Source organism: Gorilla gorilla, chromosome 6 (assembly GCF_029281585.2).
Source record: "Gorilla gorilla gorilla isolate KB3781 chromosome 6, NHGRI_mGorGor1-v2.1_pri, whole genome shotgun sequence".
NCBI classification, from domain to species: domain Eukaryota; kingdom Metazoa; phylum Chordata; class Mammalia; order Primates; family Hominidae; genus Gorilla; species Gorilla gorilla.
In genome coordinates, this window is record NC_073230.2 from 130,053,665 (window position 1) to 130,076,756 (window position 23,092).

The 23,092-nt window shown below is 36.6% G+C and overlaps 1 protein-coding gene and 1 pseudogene across 2 annotated transcripts in view; both read left to right on the top strand.

Annotated features, from left to right (window-relative positions):
- The window catches only part of CPED1 (cadherin like and PC-esterase domain containing 1), a 312,286-nt gene that overhangs the window by 48,118 nt on the left and 241,076 nt on the right, over positions 1-23,092 (top strand). For both annotated transcript variants that reach the window (XM_063708746.1, XM_063708747.1), the window contains one exon: positions 10,117-10,223. In XM_063708746.1, coding sequence (XP_063564816.1) covers positions 10,117-10,223 — 107 coding nt within the window. Of the gene's footprint in view, positions 1-10,116; positions 10,224-23,092 lie in introns of those variants that run through there.
- On the top strand, positions 13,836-15,109 carry LOC101137985 (non-histone chromosomal protein HMG-14-like; annotated as a pseudogene).

The following is a 23,092-nucleotide window of genomic DNA, read 5'->3' on the forward strand; positions in this document are numbered from 1 at the left end:
GTTTTCCATAGTGGTTGTACTAGTTTACAATTCCACCAACAGTGTAAAAGTGTTCCTTTTCACTACATTCATGCCAACATCTATTTTTCTTTTTCTTTTTTGATTATGGCCATTCTTGCAGGAGTGAGGTGTTATCACATTGTGGTTTTGATTTGCATTTTCCTGATAATTAGTGATGTTGAGCATTTTTTCATATGCTTGTTGGAAATTTATATACCTTCTTTTGAGAATTGTCTATTCATGTCTTTGGCCCACTTTTTGATGGGACTGTTTGTTTTGGTCTTGCTGATTTGTTTGAGTTCCTTGTATTCTGGAAATTAGTACTCTGCTGGATGTATACAATGGGAAGATTTTCTTTCCCTCTGTGGATTGTCTGTTAATTCTGCTGATTATTTCTTTTGCTGTGCAGAAGCTTTTTAGTTTAATTAAGTCCCTTCTATTTATCTTTGTTTCGGTTGCATTTGCTTTTGGGTTTTTGGTCATGAAGTCTTTGCCTAACCTAATGTCTAGAAGGGTTTTTCTGATGTTGTCTTCTAGAATATTTATGGTTTTGGGTCTTAAATTTAAGTTTTTGATTCATCTTGAGTTGATTTTTGTATAAGGTGAGAGATGAGGATCCAGTTTCGTTCTTCTACATATGGCTTTCCAATGATCCCAGCACCATTTGTTGAATAGGGTGTCCTTTCCACACTTTATGTTTTTGTTTGCTTTTTTGAAGATCAGTTGGCTGTAAGTATTTGGGGTTATTTCTGGGTTCTCTATTCTGTTGGATTGGTCTATGTGCCTATTTTTATACTAGTACCATGCTATTTTGGTGACTATGGCCTTATAGTATAGTTAGAAGTCAGGTAACGTGATGCCTCTAGATTTGTACTTTTTGCAGTCTTGCTTTGGCTATGTGGCTCCTTTTTGGTTCCATATGAATTTTAGGATTATTTTTTCTAGTTCTGTGAAGAATGATGGTGATATTTTGATGGGGATTGCATTGAGTTTGTAGATTGCTTTTGGCAGTTTGGTCATTTTGACAATATTAATTCTACTCATCCATGAGCATGGGATGTGTTTTCATTTGTTTATGTCATCTATGATTTCTTTCAGCAGTGTTTTGTAGTTTTCCTTGTAGAGGTCCTTCACGTCCTTGATTAGGTATATTCCTGAGTATTATTATTATTTTTTCAGCTATTTTGAAAGGGGTTGAGTTCTTGATTTGATTCTCAGCTTGGTCACTGTTGGTATACAGCAGAGCTACTGATTTGTGTACATTAATTTTGTATCCTGAAACTTTGCTGAATTCGTTTACCAGTTCTAGAATCTTTCTGGATGAGTCTTTAGGGTTTTCTAGGTATACAATCATATCATCAGCAAGCAGCGACAGTTGGACTTCCTCTTTGCCAATTTGGGTGCCCTTTATTTCTTTCTTTTGTCTGTTGCACTGGCTAGGACTTCCAGTACTATATTGAATAGAAGTGGTGAAAGTAGGCATCTTTTTCTTGTTCCAGTTCTCAGGGGGAATGCTTTCAAATTTTCCCCATCCAGTATAATGTTGGCTGTGGGTTTGCTGTAGACGGCTTTTATTACCTTAGGCATGTGAGGAGCTGCATGTATTAAGAAGGGGCTTTCAACTCCAAATTTGATCTATTTTTCAGTCCTCTGAATTTTTTAAAAAATTGGAATTTATTTGTGGAAGAATGCATGTTACATAAAAAGTAATTATTTTTACCTTCAGCATCATAATGCTGATTGGTTTTGTGATACGACATTCTAAGTATAAAATACTTTGGTGAGATGTATAATTAATATGTGAAAGTCTGTGTCTAGTTACTATCACATAACAATCATCATCTTGTTTCTTCTGGAGAATTCATTTATTCAGACTTTTTAAAAACTGAAGTCCATACTTTGTTCAGATTTTCTTAGTTTTCATCTAATGTTCTTTTTCTGTTTCAAAATCCCATCTAGTATACCATATTACATTTAGTCATCGTGTTTCATTCAGCTCACTCCTCTTGGCTGTGACAGTTTCTCAGACTTTCCATTTTTTATGACCTTGAAAGTTTTGAGAGGAACTGGTCAGCTATTTTGATGTCCCTCAGTGGGAATTTGCCTGACGTTTTTCTCATGATTAGACTAGAGTTATGGTTTGAAGGAGTGTGAACACAGAGATAAAGCATCATCCTTATCATGTCATGTCAAGAGTTTGTACTACCCACATGACTTAGCTCTGTTCACGTTAACCTGATTATCTGACTGAGGTAATGTTTGCTAGGTTTTTCCACTATAAAGTTATTCTTTTATTCCCTCTTTCCGTATTGAACTATTTGGAAAGGTGTCACCATGTGCCATTCACGCTAAAGTAGTAAGAACTTATGCTCTACCTCGTTGGAGGCAGAGTAGCTACATAACTGTTTTGGAATTCTTCTGCATGAGAGATTTGTCTCTTCATCACTATGTATTTATTTATTTAGTCAGTTATTTGCACCATTATGGGCTCATGGATATTTATTTTCTACTTTAGCTTATAATTCAATATTACTCTATTTATTTAGTTGCCCAGATTGCTCCAGCTCTAATCGTTGACTTCAGTGTGTCTTCGACGTACCTTTGTTGTTACTTTTTTGTTTGCTTGCTTGTTTGTTTTTGAGCACTTTCTTACTTTCTGACACTGCAACAGTCTAGGCTTATCTTGTGTATTTCCTGCCCCAACCCTTAAAGCAGTCATTCCTCCAGCAACATGTTTCCTTTTATTGGAGAATGGTATTATAAAACAACATTTTGCACTGGGAGTTTTCTGATTTTTAAATTGTTGCAATGTTAATATCTTTTAAGGTGTTTCAAGCTGCTGAGCATTTCAGACATTTAGAAATTTCATAAAATGCAGTAAAGAGAGTGTTGTCCCAGACAGACAATAGTCTTGAAAGCAGTAAAAATGTAAACACGCATACCCACACATGTATATAGTCAGTTACACTTCAAAAGAAAATGACATAAATGGCATGAGCACCTTTTTAAAAAAATCATTTTAAAAAACTAGGAGGGAACTTTAGCAAGCCTTCTAAAGTGAACATTTCTTAAAGGATTTATTTCACAAAAGTAAACTCATTGATTTCCTTTTACGCTTTTTTAAATGGCTAATTTCTTCACAACAAAAATCTTTTCTTTCGCAAAATTTAAGGATAATGTCACTTTCTTGAACCTATGAGTAGCTTAGAAAAATTTGGGGAGCTCAAAACTCATCACGGATACTATTATATCTGATTGATCTTTACAACCTCTTGTTGGGCAGAAAGAGGGTAGACATTAGAACAGGAAAGCCTGATCCCTAGTATGGGTTTAGGCCATTCATGGAGAGAATGGTTTAGAATTTCTCTGTTGTGTAACATAACATTTTCATTAACCCTTAAAGGATATGGAGCCAGAAGCATAGAAAGTAAACACCCATGACCAGCCACTTGAGGTGAAGAGACCAGATTTATTTAGATTTTGTAGCCATGTTGTATAGTTCATTCAGGATCTCAAGCTTCCATACATACGATTTCTCTTAAATTTAATTCTGAAAATTAAAATAGTCAACCCAGTAAACATCTACTAAGTGTCTACTATAATCAGTGTTAGAAACAATAAGGTGACTGTTTCTTGTCCTTAAAGAACAATCATAAATAAAATTAATTATGGGTGCTGTGGTACTGTTCCATAGATCTCCTACATGAAGAGTGCAGAGTAAGGAATTGGTTAATGCAACTTGAGAAATTTGAGAAAAGATAGAGGAATTTGCAATGATTAACTTATATCCAACTAATCTTGTAGTGGAATCAAGTATAGACCCTAATTTATCATCAATAAGCTAAAAATGTACTCATGAACATAATACTAGGCACTAATCCTGATAAAGGATGGATACCGGTAAATACATTGTTATTTAATAGGGATTTTATAATTTAGTTGTGAAAAGAAGGGTAATACAAATGAACAGTGAACAGATAAAATATCCTCACATATTATATTATAAAGGAATATTATGAATTACTAAAAAATTAAACAACTTTAGTACTTCACCTTAAAGGAAAAAAACTCAGGAAATCATCCTTGTTGTATCCTTATGGAATATGATAGTTTAATATCGTGAATAAGTAAATGAGGCTTGGCTTTTGTAGCTTTGTATTCTAGAAGCTCTTGGACATGTTTGTTTTCCAAACTATACTTTATAAATCTGTTCTGCCTCAAATTAATGTGTAAGTGTTTACAGAAAATTTCCAATATGTAAAGCACTGGAATCTCCTATTTGTTTGTATAATTTAAGCACAATGAATTATTAACTTTGTTCTTCTCATGTTTATTTCTCCTCTTTTATCCTTACCAGCTAAGAACCAAAATTATATTTATTTCCTTTTTAAAAAACTAATGTTTTTCTTACTATTATTCTATTTTTAACTTATAGAATAGAATTTCAATATACTTGCTTTTGATTTAATTATAATTGCGGTTCACATGCAGTTATTCACTGATTCACTCATTTATACATTTTACAAATATGTGGCAAATGCTTTACATTTCAGTCACTATTGTAGGTACTGAGAATTTAGCAGTAAACAAAATAGATATAGTCTCTGCCATCAGGGAGCAGATTTTCAAATTGGGGGAACCATAATAAACAAATACAGAAAAAAATATATATATATATAATCTGTGAGATGGTGGTCAACACTGTGGAGAAGAATAAAGCAGGAATAGACTTAATATTCTTAGATTTTTATTACGTGTGCCAGAAAATTAAAGTTGTCCTTCCTTGAGAATAAACAGCATTTGATGCTAATATGAACGATGCTATCTCAGATTTCTCTGTTGTTCTCTGGATTAAATTACGGATCTTGCAGATGTTATCAGCGAAGGAGGTCATTTGTGAGCCAGGAAATGAGTGTTTGCTTTATGGCAGCCTGTCTATGAGAAACTGGAAATATTCTAAAGGCAGCTTCACTCCTTAGGGCAGATGCTTCATTTTAAAACCAAACAAAACAAAAACCTCTAAAAATTGCTCTTACTTTTAACGTGAACAGATGTTAGCTGGTTTCTGAGAACACTTAGAGAAGGATAAAAACTATAGTCAGTGCCATTTTTTATCTGAATTAATTGATCTGGACCCTGATGTCTCCTTCCAAAATTGTCTGAGAAGTTTTCATCTTTTCCAGAGATAACACTATGAAGGCATGATAGTGATTCGTGTTATCAGCAGCTTTGCTTCCACATGTTTGGGAGGTGCCTGTAGGTTTTTCACATTCTGAGATGGGGACTGGAGCATCCACATCCTGTTTTCCTAGAATTATGCCCTATGACCTTTCTATTTAAGACCTTGGTAAGCCTGATCAGGAAGTTCTGGTTTCTCCACAACAGGGAAATAAATAATTTTAATTGTTAAAAAAAAAAAAAACAACTAAGAAAGTTTTAAGGATATATTTTCAAAAATAGGTAGAGGCCAAGTACATATTTCTAGTTCCTGAGTACCTGCGAGGTAAGTACTAGCTTCCTTTTATATAGGAAGATTTAACTTTGATTACCAGTGGTATTGCCAATAGTATGATGGGGCACGATACTCAGGTGAGGGTCTAGGGATACCTGAGTTATACGTGCTGTAGTTATTTCTTCCTCTGAGCTTCCAAAGAAAAACAGATGCACCGGACAGTGAGAGAGAAAGGCTAGAGCTGGATAATTTCTGTGTCTGTTTCCTCACTTGTAAAGCACATGTAATAACATGTAATAATTGTTTCTACTCCACAGGGTTGTTGGAAATATTACATAAATTAATACATGTAAGGCATCAATAGCTAAATTTCTTTGTTGCTTCCCTGTTTTCAAAGGAGATAATGGTGTAATGTTCAAGAACATGGCCACTAGAGCTAGTTGTTTGTATCCAAATTCTCTTCCCACCACTAACTGGAAGGGCGAACTTGGGCAAGTTATTTAACCTTTCTGTGCCTGTAAAAAATAGAATAATCATATCAAATAGATTGTTGTATAGGATAAATGAGATAATACAAATATGTGGAACAATATTTGGCACATTGTAAGTTCAGAAGAACTATTAGCTGTTCACATCCTTGTTACTACTATTTCTACTACTTATTTATTTGTAGTGGCTTTGGCCCCCAAATCCTAATGCAGTGTTCTAAAGAGCAAGGCTAAATCATATAGAGTTGTCCTTTTCCCCATGCAAGGAGAACCTAAGAAGTCACCATCCAAATTGACTAGGGGCTTTGCCTGTTTTCAGCTAACACAAATCTGATGTCTTAGCACTTCTTACTCTAATGTCAACCTTCTCGGTGCAGAAAAGGCACACCGAGAAAGACATGAACAATGAGCATTTACTCCAGTGCTTAGAAAGAGCCTGTCCTAGGCCATTTACAAGTATGGCAACAGCCTTGAGACAAGCTCAACATGGAGAAAAGTGTAACGACAGAGTGTGAATGAAAAAGAGATGAGGCAAGGCCCAGGTAGGAGCAGATTCTGGGCCACTTTTGCACTCCAACTGGGAAGAAGAGATGGAAGGAAAAAAAGATGATCAGAGACCACTCTTGATTTTTCCAGGCTCTGAAAGGAAGGAACCCTAAGAGGCTAAGTTGCAGCCCTTGCCATCTTTGATGTAACCAACAAAATGTCCTTGGAATTGAATGACCTTCCCCAATCTTATGGAATAGCATGATAAATCTAGAGATCAAAGGGTATATTCAAACATCCCTCTAGGGCCAATTAACCAAATAGCAGTTTACCTGATGTTATCTTAATAAAACCAATTTATCTAATGAACAACTCTAATTCATTAAAAGCTAATACATGGAACATCAATTTGTCAAATGGCCAACTCATGGAAACCTGGAACACTGTATTTTATGCCAGGTCTAGAATGGTGTGCTGCTACCAGAGACAGAGCTCTCTGTGGCTCAGTGGCTCCAGCCAGTCACTGCCTTGTAGGATATGGACCCAGTGTTACCAGAGCTTCCAAGTTTTCAAATAAAGGCTGAAATTGGAATTTTCTATGTGAATTGTGCTGACATTTGCATTTTGGCAAATACTTAAAACAAAAACAAAACAAATGCTGTGCAGGCCAAATGTATCCCATCTGAGGGCTTGACTTGCCTGTGTGCTTTTAGTTTGCAATCTCTGCTGGAGACCTTGGGCATTTGCCTCCTAAATGCTCATGCTTTCAGCTGTGAAATTTGGCCCCAAAGCCCCACAATATACAGTAATTTGTAATTGTGCTGAGGTACAAATTTGTATCCCAAATGCTCCAACGCTAACTTCTCAATGTGATTTACTTAGCTAGTGAAAGCACTTTGATCTCTGCCCAGTTTCTACATTTCAATGTGGCTTTAGGGTTTCTTTAACTAAATTTTAATACATAGTAGCTCTCATGAAACAAGTGAAACTTCATTAAAAAAAGAAAAAGGGCTTTGGAAAGCAGGGGAGGGAGCTGACTTCTAATGTTGGAAATAGAAATGAAGACAAAGTGAAAAGGTCTACTAAATGTTTAACTAGGAAATAGCTTTGGGGACATTGAGGTGGGATTCAATGCGGGTAACAGTGGGGGTTTTGAGTGGAAACAATCAGCATTTTTAGACCGTGCTAGCAAGCATTTGGGAAGAAGGTGTATGAAGATATTACTTGAAATTTCAGTTACACTTTACTTCATTTTAAGAGGAGATTTGTGGACTATACAGTATTTTTAAATTATTAATTTAAAATATTAATTAAATATCTTTGAGGGATGAGGTGATCACCCTTATGAATGGCAAAATGCTGTGTAATGTTTTGTAAGTTATCTTACTTTCTCCTACTTTGTTTTTAATGTTTAGACCCCTCAAAGAGATTGCTGAGAGCAGTGACTTTCTGCTCTTTTTTTTTTTTTTTTTTTTTGCTATTTACTTTCATACTTTGAGTACAATGTTCTGTTCACAGAAGGTTCTTTATAAATTCAATGCTTTGAATTATTTAAATGTGTCTCCCCATTTTAAACATTTATAGCTTAAATACATATTTCTATCAACTCTAGAATTTATACATGTGCCTTGAATAGTGAAGAAGGGTATGCTTTAGACGTAGAGGACTATAAAACTTACTCTGAGACCAAAACGCTGCAGGTCATGATTTGAAATCCCTCTTTGCATATCCTTATCTTCTTAAAATATTTAGTTGGGAATCATATGACAGGAGGTTTCTTCTAGGGTTCTAGTATTTCCTGGGCTAGAAATGATATAGAATAAAACAGTCTTTGTGTTTTGCTTTGAATCCAAATCAAAAAGTTTGGGATGAAAAAGCCAGGTGCACTTTTAAAATAAAGTATTGGATTAATCATATAGTATTTGGTTTTGTCTACAGGAATCTATAGGGACTTTTCTTGAAAGTGAGAGTGTATGGAGCAGGGTAGATCTTGCAAGCCTAAGGCCTGATGGTTGCTGCATGATGAGATTTCTCTCATCCCCAAATCAACTGCTGCACCTCTCCTTGCCCCTTTGCCTTATTGTGCTGTCTTCCAGCATCTTGAGATACATCAAGCAAACAGAGAAGTTCTAGGATAAGAGCTTGAGTTCAAATGCCTGGATTCCTTGTTTGGCAGAAAGGTTTCCCTTCCAGCAACAGGACAATTAAAAACAGAGGAACCAGTAGCCCAGACAGCACAAGATTTGTGAAACTGAAAAGGACTTGATTGGTGGGGAGTGAAATTTCATTTCTAATTTTCATAGATCCCTCTTCCTTATTAATACTTTTCTCATAAAGCCTTTCTTTGGAAATATTATGCTTCTCAAGTGAGAAATTCTTTTGAAAAATTTGAAAAGAGAGGTATTTAAAGAAGTTGGTTACTTTGTAGCTTTTTAGAAGCTACTAGACCTAATGCAGGAGATGACTGGTGAGGTCTGGCATAAATAATTACTCAGAATATTTATCTCAGGACTGATCAACAAAAGAGAGAATGTATACAGAAATTGTTTGTTTTTTAAATTGGATTTTCATCCAAAATGAGGACTATTTCCTAAGTAATACCAATTCATTTAGACATTACCCAGAGGGGTTTTTTCCTGGTTATTTTTGAGATACCTATTTCTATATTGTCTTTGAATAACATTAAAAATTGAAATACATTTCTTCTGGTGCTTTTATTGTTGTTTTTTTCTCCATGAGGTAAGGTGTTTACCATGCTCTCAAGGGGTAGTTATTCATGCATTAGTCAAGAAATATTTTTAAAGCACCAATTATACGTACGGCATGTGATCTACATCTATATGTAGATATAGATATATAGATATATAGCAATATATATAAATCAAAGTGAAAAAAGAAAAATAAACCCATGTATACACACAAATGTTAACTTTAAAATGTTTAGAGATTAGGCAAGAATGTACCCTTCTGAGATTATTTTGGCAAGTTACTATGATTTATTGGCAAAGAGCTTCGTCCTTGGTGAAACAGCTGAAATATCATTTGCTTTCGTCCGTGTTATACTCCATAGTTTGAACTGAACTCTGCTGTGTATAACTATATTACAAATTTCTTTTATGCAAAACCTGTCGTTTTTATTTTCATTGAATTTTATTTTCTGTCTATTACAATATTTTCTTTTATGAAACATCACAAAAGTAAATTTGATGTTTGACATGTAAATCTATGAAAAACAGTGGGAAGACCTAAGCCCAGAACAAAATATTTGATGTTATCACTTCTTATCATTATTTGATTTCACAGCTTTCTTCTATCTTAAAAGATTTTATTTTTCTCCCAAATCTACAAAAAAAGACTTTATTAATTTTTAAAATAAGTGATTTAAGGTATTCTAATTTCAATCTTTTAAATGAATTTTATAATGTCTTTTAAATGAATTTTATAATATGTATAATATAGACAATTACATTTTCTATAGAATAAAATACTAAATATAAAAATACTAGAACTTCCAAAATTTAAAAAGTTGAATTTTAGTTATTTTACTGACATTTTGTCTTAAGTATATTTGAGATCATTTACTTGTGTTTCAGAATTTAAATAATTACATTTTTTAGTCTGAAGAATTAAATATTGCTTTTAAAATATCTGATGAAAACTTATTTGTTTTGAATATTCTTTTGCTTTTAGGTGATCTGGGCTCTTGGGATCTGCTCATTTGCCTGTCTTCTAAGAAAGCAGAAGGAACACCCTGTATATCCAAGGAAGTCATGTGCCAGTTAGGTTTACATCAAAAGGTAAATACTCTCAAGATGTGCACAGATTTTATCAGCCCTACAGATAGATATTAACACTGGCATTTCCTGGTCTATAATGTTTAAGAGTCTTAAAGAATTAGAGTCATTGTATCTATGGAGAATCTTCCAACTGGCCATGCCTTATATACTTTACCATAAAATAGTCACCACTTTTTGTTTGATAAGATCTCCCTCAGCTTCAGCTGCTGCAGATATTGTTGTTTTACTCAGTAAGACCCAACTTTATCTAGAAGTCTGCAGCCTATGAAGTGTTGCTTAATCTGACCACTTGTTCACCGAAGTGGTAAAGTCTTTATTTTTTAGATGCCTTTTCTAATTTTTTTTCTAACTTAAGTTGGTATCATAAGTTACAATAAAATTTATAAAATTTCTAATTACATTTTAAAATTGACATTTAGTACTTACTGTTTATATCGTGTGAACTTTTGTAAATGGTTTTAGAAAACTTAACTAAAAAATATCCAATGTTTACCATGTGCTAATCACTGTGCTGGAAAATTTACACGTTGTTGATACCTATAACGAATCTGTACGAAAAGTGACAAATCCAGTAGCTCTTATACAGCCCCTAACCGGAGATGGAGTATTGTACCCAGATCACTTGATATTCCTACAATTTGCCATCTAGATAGCACCTTTCTTCTTCTTCTTCTTCTTCTTCTTTTTTTTTTTTTTGAGACGTAATCTTGCTCTATCGCCCAGGCTGGAGTGCAGTGGCGCGATCTCGGCTGACTGCAAGCTCCGCCTCCTGGGTTCACGCCATTCTCCTGCCTCAGCCTCCGGTGGTAGGTGGTATGGGGCTCCTGTAGTCCCACGCCCGGCTAATTTTTTTGTATTTTTCAGTGGAGACGGGGTTTCACCGTGTTAGCCAGGATGGTCTCGATCTCCTGGCTTCGCGGTCCGCCCGCTTCGGCCTCCCAAACTGCTGGGGATAACTCCTTTCTTCTAACTCTTCACTTTTTTGGCATTTGGGCTGAGCACACGCCTTTGTGACTCCATGTACATTTCTGGCCATTCCTCCTCTGTTTTCTTTACAACCAACTTTTCTCTGCCCATTCTTTGAATCCCTGTGTTCCCTAACACCAATCCTGAAATTTCACAACCGTTTGTAGTCGAGATTCCGAAATCTACCTAGGTACAGAGCACGTTTCCAGGCTTCAGGCTTGAATATGCAACAGGCTGCTGAACATCTGCACCTGGATGTCCCACAGACATATCAAACTCAACCTGGCGAAAACTGACTCATTCTTTTCCTCAGTAAATTCTCTTCTGCTCTTGTGTTCAGAAGCTTCAGCGCTTCTGTTTTGTTTGTTGTAAGCAGAATCACCCAGTCTGTCATCTCCCAAGATAGAAATTACCCACTTTGTCATCTCCTAAGATAGAAGGGCCATCACCCTTGAGCCCTTCCTTCCTCTTCCTCGGCATTGACCTTCTATTAATTGCCAATACTACTGAATTTAACCTCTTAACATGTTTTTTTTTTCTTCTGTTCTTGTTTTTGTTTTGTTTTTTTGAGACAAAGTCTCCCTCTGTCACCCAGGCTGGGGTGCAATGGCGTGATCTCACCTCACTGCAACCTCTGCCTCCCAGGTTCAAGCAATTATCGGGCCTCAGCCACCAAGTAGCTGGGATTACACATGTGTACCACCACGCCTGGCTAATTTTTATATTTTTAGTAGAGACGGGGTTTTGCTGTGTTGACCAGGCTGGTCTCGAACTCCTGGCCTCATGTGATCTACCTGCCTCAGCCTCCCAAAGTGCTGGGATTACAGGCCTGAGCCACCATGCCAGGCCTATCTCTAAACATTTCTCACATCTGTCATCTATTCTCTGTATTTACTACCTTTATTCTGGTCAGATAATCATCATCTCTTACCTAGTTTATTGCTAAATCTTGCTCAATGGTTTTTCTGAAGCAAATATTTTACCCCTGAAATCTATCCTACTCACAGTTTTGAGATGAAAAATATAAAATGGTGAACTAGCCTTTTTACATCTATGCTTACAATCTTGAATGGCTTCTCATCAACCCTAGAATAAAGTCTTAGTATTTGCTTTGTATTAGGCTTCCGGGAAGAATCAAATGCCATACTCATAAAGGTGTATCTGAAGACAAACTAATGAAGAAACTATTTACAGAGGTTTTGGCAGGGAAAAAGAAACTAAAAGGCCTAGTGAGGCACTTGGGAACTAGCAACATTATACAAGTTTCACCACACTGGGTCGTAAGAGGGATGTGTAGAAGGAAGGGCATAGATAGAATCCAATGAGAGCTGCAACCAAGAAGGAGGTGTCCGTGGAAAGGTGTGGTAAACTTAGGGGAGTGTAGCTTTTGCCATATCACAGACCTGCAGAGAGGGAGCCTTGGGGGTAAACACCCCACCTCTCTCTACTGCTACTCTCCAATCTCTTGCCAGTGCCTCCCATTGGTCCGAGCTAACTGCTGGTCAAAGGGCAAGAGATTCTCTGTGATGCCACCCACAAACGTCAGTCTCCTGGGGGACAGAGCAGGTGGCAGAGACCTGGAGGGCCAAGTGGTGAATATTTAGCACAATAAGCTATTCAAGGTTTTTTGTGAGTGGCTTTTGCCTAACAGTACCCTTCTCTTATCTCTTTCTAACTGGGTGTCATGCTGCAAGTGATATGAAACTGCTTACTATTCCCTAAATGCCTGTGCTGTTTTCTGTCACATACCTTTATTCTTACTGTTTTGTCTGCCTGGAATGCTCTTTCTCAGTCCTCTTTGCCTCAGTGCTTTTCAACCAGTGAAAGATTCTGTCTCTTCTAATAATATTTGGCGATGTCTAGAGATAGTTTTGGTTTTGTCACATCTAGGGGGATGTTTGGTACTGGCATCTATAGGTTAAAGCCAAGGATGCTGCTAAATATTGTATAATGCCCACAACAAATACTTGTGTGGCCAAATATGTTCATAGTGGCAAGGTTGAGAAACCTTGATGTGTTCCCTTGCCTTAAAATCAGCTGCTTAAATCTGTTACACTCAGCACCACTATCACCTCAGAAGCTCCAAAGCTTCTGTTTTGTTGGTTATAAGTGGAATCACCCACTCTGTCATCTCCTAAGATAGAAATCTGGCCTTCATCCTTGAGCCCTTCCTCTTCCTTGTCATCTACAATTGCAAATACTATGGGATTTAACCTCTAAATATTTCTCAGATCTGTTGTCTATTCTCTGTACTTACAACCTTTATTCTGCTTGCCTGGATTGCAGGCAGGGCTTCCTTGCCTTTCTCCCGCTATATACTCATACAAATCCTCATGCATATCTTGAATTCTATACTTATCACATGGTTTATTTTTTTCTTCGTCGTCCGCAAATGCACATCAGGCTTCACCAGCTAAAGAGGACAAATGAGGTCACATTGGCATTAATATTGGTATTTTGGGGGCAATATAGGTTTTTTTTTTTTTTTGAGATGGAGTTTCACTCTTGTTGCCCAGGCTGGAGTGCAATGGCACGATCTCAGCTCATTGCAACATCTGCCTCCCAGGTTCAAGCAATTCTTCTGCCTCAGCCTCCAGAGCAGCTGGAATTACAGGCGTCTGCCACCACACCCAGCTAATTTTTTGTATTTTTAGTAGAGACGGGGTTTCACCATGTTGGCCAGGTTGGTCTTGAACTCCTGACCTCAGGTGATCCACCGCCTCGGCCTCCCAAAGTGCTGGGATTACAGGTGTGAGCCACCGTACCCGGCCACAGGTTGTCTTAAGTAGCTTTCTGGTGGGTCTCAGCAGCTCAGGCGGCGGGAGGAGCGGCAGCGGCCAGGCAACCCAGCTTCGCGAAGGCTCTCCGTGCAATGAGGCCTGCAGGCACCTGGCACGCACCCTCCTCGTCACCAGGATGCCCAAGAGGAAGGTCATGAAGGGACCATCAAGGAAGAGCCCAAGAGGAGATTGGCGCGGTTGTCAGCTAAACCTGCTCCTGCAAAAGTGGAAGCAAAGCTGAAAAAGGCAGCAGCGAAGGATAAATCTTCAGGCAAAAATGTGCAAACAAAAGGGAAAAGGAGAGCAAAGGGAAAACAGGCCAAAGTGGCAAACCAAGAAACTAAAGAAGATTTACCTGCAGAAAACGGGGAAATGAAAACTGAGGAGAGTCCAGCCTCTGATGAAGCAGGAGAGAAAGAAACCAAGTCTGATTAATACAGTATACCATGTCTTATCAGCGGTCCCTGACTCCCTTCTTGTACAATCCAGAGGAATATTTTTATCAATTATTTTGTAAATGCAAGTTTTTTAGTAGCTCTAGAAACATTTTTAAGAAGGAGGGAATCCCACCTCATCCCATTTTTTAAGTGTAAATGCTTTTTTTTTTTAGAGGTAAAATCATTTGTTGGTTGTTTATTTTTTTGGCACAACCAGAAAATAGTGTGGGATATTAAATTACGGGAGGCTTTGACTGTCTCGGGTGTCAGCTTAACATTCCATAGATGGGGGGTTAGTTTTTATATCCTATAAAACAAAGCATATTAAATGGAAATATGAAGTCAGTCCTGCATTTAATGTCTTGAACATTTTAAATTACTTCTATTCCCTTGCTGTTTTTTAGTAGAATTGTTTTCTAAAGAAAACCACTCCTTGATCCTGGCTTCTCCCTGTCAGAATTGTGTGCACTCTGTAAGATCTGTGGTTGTGGTAGTCCTGTTTTCCTAATAACTTTGTTATGCTGTGAAAGATTAAAAATTTGAATATGTAGTGTATATGCTATTCAGTTGTGAATTGGTGAAATGTATGTAACAGCTTATCAACATGTGAAGATACTGATAGCCTCTTAAGGAAAATTTGCTTCCAAATTTTAAGCTGGAAAGTCGCTGGAATAACTTTAAAAAAGAATTACAATACATGGCTTTTTAGATTTTCGGTATGTATGTTGAGAATTGTGTACAAGTTTAAGTGTCTGTACTGATCCACATCCAATAAAATCTCAATTATGAAAGAAAAAAAAAAGCTTTCCCATCTATTTCCCTAGCAAGTGTCTTCCACGTACTTAGAAACAGTGTTTTTGGTATGCTGTTTCAGACCATTACACCAAATGCATTGAGGAACACCCCACACTACTTTGGCTGCCACTGATGGCTCCTGTGATAGTTATGTTCCCAACCTGGGGTGCAAAATCTCTCCCCACAGCTGTAAAATTTTTGAGATGCCCAAAGTCCTTGCGTTCATCAGTCCTATCTGAATTGAAACTAGACTTCATTCAGTATAGACCAAGGTGAACGTTATTCTATTTAACTCAGTTCTTCACTTTGTTTCCTGAGTCCCAAAACATACGGTTGGCACCTGGACAACACGAAGTCACAAGAAAACTCTTCCCGTGACTCTTTTGTCCCCTCTCCTCGGGCTTTCGTGGTCAACCCTTGCGCCATCACTCACTAGCTAAAGGATTTTAATCACGTTATTTAATCTCTGTAGCCTTCACCATCTTTTCCTGAAATAAGAAGGCATTAGACACTGGACAGTCTCCAAGACACTTGCTAGCTTTATGATTGCGTGAGTCACTGGAGGCGAGTGGAATATGTGATGAGAAGAGAACAGAGCAGATCAGCCAGCGATGGCAATGGAGAAGGCGAGAAGGGGGTTACGGGTGAAATAGGTAGAGAAGGAAATTATAAAGTACAGCGTCAGTTGTGCTGATATTCTCTTTTAAAAATTTAAATTTTTATTGTTTTTGGGAGACAGAGTCTCACTCTGTCTCTCAGGCCTGGAGTGCAGTGGCATGATCTTGGCTCACTGCAACTGCGGCCTCCTGGGTTCAAGTGATTCTCAAGCTCAGCTTCCCGAGTAGCTGGGATTACAGGCGTGCACCACCACACCTAATTTTTTTTATTTTTAGTAGAGACTGAGTTTTGCCATGTTGGCCAGGCTGGTCTTGAACTCCTGGCCTCAAGTGATCCGCCCACCTTGACCTCCCAAAGTGCTGGGATTACAGATGTGAGCCACTGTGCCTGGCCTTAATTTTTAATTTTGTCATAATTTTAGACTTACAGAAAAATTGCAAAAATAATACAAAGAATTTTCCCAAATACCTTTCACTGAGCTTACTTTAATGTTAAATCTTATATAACCATGGTACTTTCATCAAAACTAAGAAATTAATATGGATGCGAACTGTTAACTCAATTATAAACATCATTCAGATTGCATCTTTAAAAAAAATGTTTGCCCCTTTTCTGCTCTAGGAACCTATCTAGTACCCTTCATTGCATTGAGTTTTCATATCTCCTTACTCTCCTTCGATCTGATGCAATTTTTTTTCTTTCATGACCTTGACATATTTGAAGAGTACTGGTCAGGTGTTTTGTAGAATGATCCTCAATTTGGATTGGTCTGATGATTTTTTCATAAGGTTATGAATCTTTGGCAAGAATTTCTTGGAAGCAGTCTACCCTTCTCAGTGTAAAATATCAAGGGGCATATGATGTCCTTGTCTCTTGTTACTGGTGATGTTCACCTTGATCACTTGGCTAAGGTGGTGTCTGTTGGATTTTTCCCCATATAATTCATAAACATCTTGGGAGATAATATTTTGAGACTGTAAAAAGATCCTGTTTTTCTTCAAATTTTGCCCTCTAATTTTAGGATCCAGAGGTGGATCTTGCTCACAACAATTTGTGTTCTGGTGTTCTAATGGTGATTTTCTATTTCTCTTATTACTTTCATAATTATTAATTGGAATTCTTCTGTAAGGAAAAGCTAGTCTTTCTCCCGAATTTATTTATTCAATAATTTATTTATGTCAGTATGGACTAATCGATATTTGTTGTATTCTATAGGTTATAAATCAGTACTATTGTTATTAATTTTTTTGTTGTTACTCAAATTGTTCCAGCTTTGGTCATTGAGAGCTTATTCATGTTGGCTCCTGGCCCTTTTGACATGTCATGTGTTCTTTCCTTGGACATTTCCTTACTGTTTAGCACCAAGAGATACTCCAAATTCATCTTGCATTTTTCCTGTCCCAGGCTGGAATTAACCATTTATCTAGGAACCCCATTCCTGTTATTGCAGAACGATATTTAAAAACAAAGATCTGGGTACTAAGTGTGCCCATAGCTACTAGGGTGTCATTGAGTTTGGGCTCTCTCAGCAGAGAGGGCTTGGAAATGTCTGTATGTCTACTAATCCATGCAAACATACACTTGTATTCATTTCTGTGTCTGTCTCTATATGCACATATTAAAAAGCTGATTCTTACCATACCCATGTTTGCCATCCAACACCACAAGGTTTATTATGGCCTTCTGCTGTCATCATCTGTAACTTCTTAGACAGTGAGAAAATTGGATCTCATTTACATCATATTTCCCTATTGTTTAACCCTAGCATACCCATACATTAATTTCAGAATTGTTAACCTATACCCCTGCGAGAAACAAATTTACTAATAAAAGTGAACGTTTTGTGTGTGGTCTTCTTGTCTTTTTGTCTAATAATATTCAGTCAAAATATTATTTTCTGAAGGTAGGGCATATCTTTTCTCCTCACTCCCTTCAGTGTGGCTATGTCATTCAGTAATACAGTTAGGGTCATTTGCTGCAATTTATGTATTATTTGAGTCCCCAACCTCCACCCCCACTGCAAATCAGGGTTGAGGTTTTTTTTTTTTTTTTTAATTTGCATGTAGTAAAATTCATTATTTGTGGTTTATAGTTCCATGGGTTTTGACAAATGCATAGAGTTATGCATCCATCCTCACCCCTCAGTCATGGCAGAATGGTCCCATTATCTCCAAAATTCACTTGTTCTGCACCTTTGAAGTCATCCCCTCCTGTGATCCCTACCCTTAACAGTCACCACCGACTTACTTTCTGTCCCTATTGTTTTTTTGTTTTTGTTTTTGTTTTCTGTTTGTTTGTTTTAAATAGAAGGTCATATAAGTAGAGTCATATAATTTGTAGCATTTGGGTCTGGCTTATTTCACCTTAGCAAACTCATTTAAGATTCATCCCTGTTGTGTCAATTAGTAGTTTATTCCTTCTTATTGATGAATAAGATTCAATTTTATGGATGTACCACAGTGTGTTTATTCATTCAAAAGTTAAAAGACATCTGGATTTGTTCCAGTTTATGGCCATAATGAATAACACTTGCCATAAACATTTGCATACAGGTTTCTGTATGAATATCACTTTTTCTCTCTTAAGGGTGATTCATTTGGTAAATATATGTTTAACTTTAAGAAACTTTAAAAACTTTTAAATTTAAAAATTTTAAAAATGTTTTAACTTTAAGAAGCTGCCCAATGTTTCTATAAATGTGGCAAGTTGCAGTTCCTTTTATTTAAAAAATAGAGAAAGTCACACATGAGAAATTTCCTGCCTTCAGGGTTACTTTACAGTAAATTAATTTTTTAATCTTTCTGTAAGCATATCGTTTATTTCATGCTTTTATCTGATTGTGAAGCAATATTTACATAGCAATCACAATAGTTAATCACACTAAATGTGGGTATATTACACAAACACTAACACAAATTACAGGTGTGACATAAAATATAATTATATGTGTAAAAATATAGACATAATAAATAATTGTGTATATAATTATACATATAAAATATAATTATACATTCATATAGTTCAGTTTTTTCTGTTGTTGCTAGTAAAAATTCACTCTATTATTTGTTGATCACAAGGCCCATAGTCAATGCTTTGTTTTAATGAATGACTTGAGCAGCAAAGCCTATAAAGTACATTTATTTAAAGACAATTGTTTTATAGAGATGTTTTGGAAACTGTTAGAAAATACAATTTCTCCCAGAAATGAATAGAAGTACACTTGTTTCCTGGATATTTCAAAAAAGAAGAAATCAAAAATAGAAACAAAAAAATCAAAATTTTGAATGTTTTATCTAATAATTCTATTTCTCGGAATTTACATATTATTCTTTCTGGTCAGAGGATTGAACAATGATTATGATAATAGTGTTACTTATTATAGTAAAAAATTGGAACCAAAATAAGTATTTTGGAAAAATAAATAATGCATATGAAACTCATTAATACATGATTAATCACATGGAAATGCTCAGAATATGAGTAAAATAAGCAAATCAGAAAACAGTTTATATGTTCCAAATCCAAATTGTGTTTTTTAATATGTGTAGAAAAATACTGAATAACTGAAATGTTAGGAATGGTATTTATTTCTGGTTGGAAAAATTATGAGTGATTACTGTTTTCCTCTTTACATTTAAGTAAATATTCTATCATACATGTATGTTAATTCTACCATCAGGAAAAATACTGTTTTAGGGAAGGGCAATCCCCTATTTAAAATAAGTTTACCTTGTTAATTCTTATTAAAAAAGAAAAAAACGACAAACATTCATAGTTGAATTGATTTGGCAGTTGGATGAGGCAATACCATTATTTTCTATTCATTTAAGTATGCTAGTTGTGAATCACTGCTTTAGCAGACAGTCCTAAAACCTTTATCCCACACTCAGTACCTTTTCCATTCTCTCTCCACATCCCCTTTTTACGCTTTACTGTGTTCTCCTAATTCTTATAAAACTTTAGCTAAAATAGTGACAATGAAAGTGTCAGTAACATTTACCATTGTAAGTTTTCAAATCTCCTCTGGGATATGTTCTTATATTATTTCTCTAATCATTTCTCCATTCCCTTTCCTCTTTTTACTTTCTGGAACTTCTATTTGTCATGGGTTAAACCTCTTAGTTTGCTCTCTACTTTTCTTTATACCTGCTTCACTTTTAAAAAATTCATACATCATGTTTGTACATATTTATGAGGTACGTGTGATATTTTGTTTCATGCATAATATGTGCAATAATCAAGTCAGAGTATATAGGCTACTCAAAACCTTGAGTATTTATTATTTCTATGTGATAAAAACATTTCAAGTCCTCTCTTCTCGTTATTTGAAATATACAACACATGCTCTCTATTTTTTCTTTTTCTTTTTTTTTTTTTTTTTGAGACGGAGTCTCACTCTGTTGCCTAGGCTGGAGTGCAATGGCGCAATCTCGGCTCACTGAAACCTCCACCTCCCAGGTTCAGGCGATTCTCCTGCCTCAGCCTCCTGAGAATCTGGGAGTACAGGTGCACACCACCAGACTCAGCTAATTTTTTTGTATTTTTAGTAGAGATGAGGTTTCATCATGTTGGTCAGGCTGTTCTCGAACTTCTGACCTCGTGATCCACCTGCCTCAGCCTCCCAAAGTGCTGGGATTACAGGCGTGAACCACCGTGCCCAGCCTCTACTTTCTTATAATAATTTCAACTTTTATTTTAGATTCAGGAGTACATGTGTAGTTTTGTTACATGGGTATATTGTGTAATGCTGAGGTTTGGGGTACGATTTATCCAGGTCACCCAGGTACTGAGCATAGTACCCTTTTTAACCCTTGCTCCCCACTTCTCCTCTGCAAGTCCCCAATTTCACTCACAGTGATCTTTATGTCCATGAGTACCCAGTGTTTAGCTCCTACTTATAAGTGAGAACATGCAGTATTTGATTTTCTGTTTCTGACTTAATTCACTTAGGATAATGGCTTTACACTAAATTTACACAAATACGATTTATCAAGATGAAGGCCACAAAAGGTCTGAGAGGCATGACTTGCAGAATGTCTCAGTAACTTTATTCTTGGTTTTATTGACTCATTCATTCATTCATTTATTCATCTATCCCTTCACTGTTCCTACAATTATTTATTAAACATATTTATTTAGCTCTACTTTAGGTGCTGGGAAGATAGCAATTAACAATACAGACAAAAATATATGTTACTGGGAAGCTTAGACATTTATGGGTAGACGGGGGAAAATAGTCGCTAAGTAATAATATGATAGATGGTAAAGAGCACTAAGGAGAAAAATAAAGCAAGGAGACAAAATATTGGGGGATTGAGTTTAAGATCACCAAGAAAGTGACATTTGAGTAAGGCCTGGAAGACAGGGCGCTCCCCATGCCAGTGTCTGGGGTAAATCCACCAAGACTCAGAGGAGAGGAACAATAGGCCTACAGTAAAGGGAGAAAGTCTTGGTTGTTTGAGGAACGTAAGGAGTTCCATGTGACTGAAGCAGAGTGAATGTAGTAGGTGGTGAGGGCAGAGAGGTACCTGGAGCTGGGGAAGCTCAGCGATGGGGCCATTGGAACCGTCGTAAGGACTGCGGGCTTTTACTCTTGTTAAGTGGAGAGTAATTGGATAATTCTGAGCACGCAGATGACAGATGACATGAGTCCATTGGCATTTTTACAGGATTGCCTTGATTGTTTTGTCGAAGTAAGCTATCCAGCAAGCAAAGACCAAAACAGGGAGACTAATTATTGTAATAATGTAGGTGTGAGATGAGAGGGACGTGGGCTAGCAGAACAGCAATGGGGTGGTGAGCTGTGGCTAGATCCTGAAGACATTTTAAAGGTATAAATGACAAATAATAATAGCTCACACTTACATCTCCTTACTGCTTGCCAGGCACTATCCCAAGTGCTTACATGTTTATTTATGTCCATTCTTTACAGATGAGGAGACTGAGGCACAGAGAGGTTATAAAACTTGTCTAAGACCTCCTAGCTAATAAAACGACCAAGATGCAAACTCAGGCAGTCTCATTTCAACTTTATGTTTTCTTAATCATATCAATAGCACCTTTTGATGTATTTAGGCAAAGCACTTACAGCCTAACCTAATGAGTATTCTTAAGGAAGCACAGATTCTAAATGATACATGTAGATAACTGTCACTCTATAACAGGAATAATTTGAAGCTTTTTGAACCAAGACTTTATTATGTAAACAACATAGATATTCACAACAGAAGTTGGTTCAAATTTGTTGGAGATGTAGAATTGTCAATAACCTTATAATGAACAAAGAGAGGGCACTGGCTCAAATTAAGATTACTAATCCCATTAGAGCTTCGTAATTTTAGAGCTTAATGAAAATGGTCATAAGATCTGTTCTTGAAAATAAACTGCCAGGAGTCTCCCCAGTCAGCAGAATAGTAACATGAATTTAAAACCATTAGTCTGCATGATGATAAAAGTGAAGCGAGGTCCATTATTTGGGGTAACACTAAGTTTAGTAATTGGGGCTGTATCTCACCGCAAGTAGACAGGTGCTAGTGTTTCAAAAGCAGAGAGATTGATTTCTAGCTCTAAATTGTTGTAGAATTAGCAGTCGCTAAAGCTAGGATGCTGTTCTTAGTACATAGGAGTACTGAGAACTACCAAATGGCTCTTGTTTTAAAGCATCCCAGGGAATTTTCAGGTGAATTTGATGGAATGATAATTGCACTTGAGACATGGGGAGAAAACACATTTTTCTTTTGATTAGCTGGTTCTCCTAATTCCTTGTCATTAATTCTTTTCATTGTGGATGATAATGAACAGCTTTGGGAGAAGTTCTAATTTTTGTTCAAGTAAAAGCATGAATATTTCTACAGATATGAGGAAAAAGAACATTTCTCTAAAATGCAACATGATGTGTGTGTCACTCTTAATGTTCAGGAACAATTAAAAAAATCAATTTCTTCCCCCTCCAGTGTTTTCTTACATTTTATAACTAGTTCAAATTCAGGTGTCCACTCTTCCTAATAAATTAATAACATTATTGTAGTTTTAGTTTTTTTATTTATAAGCACTCCATAAATGGTTATAATTAATATATTTTTGCTCTTATTAACAGATTGTCTCAAAAGAATATTTTACTTTTGCCTCTGACAATATGTAATAGAAACAATTTAGACGCATATTATCACACATTAGTGAGAGGTGACAGCGTGCTGGCAGTCCTCACAGCCTTCGCTCGCTCTCGGCGCCTCCTCTGCCTGGGCTCCCACTTTGGCGGCACTTGAGGAGTCCT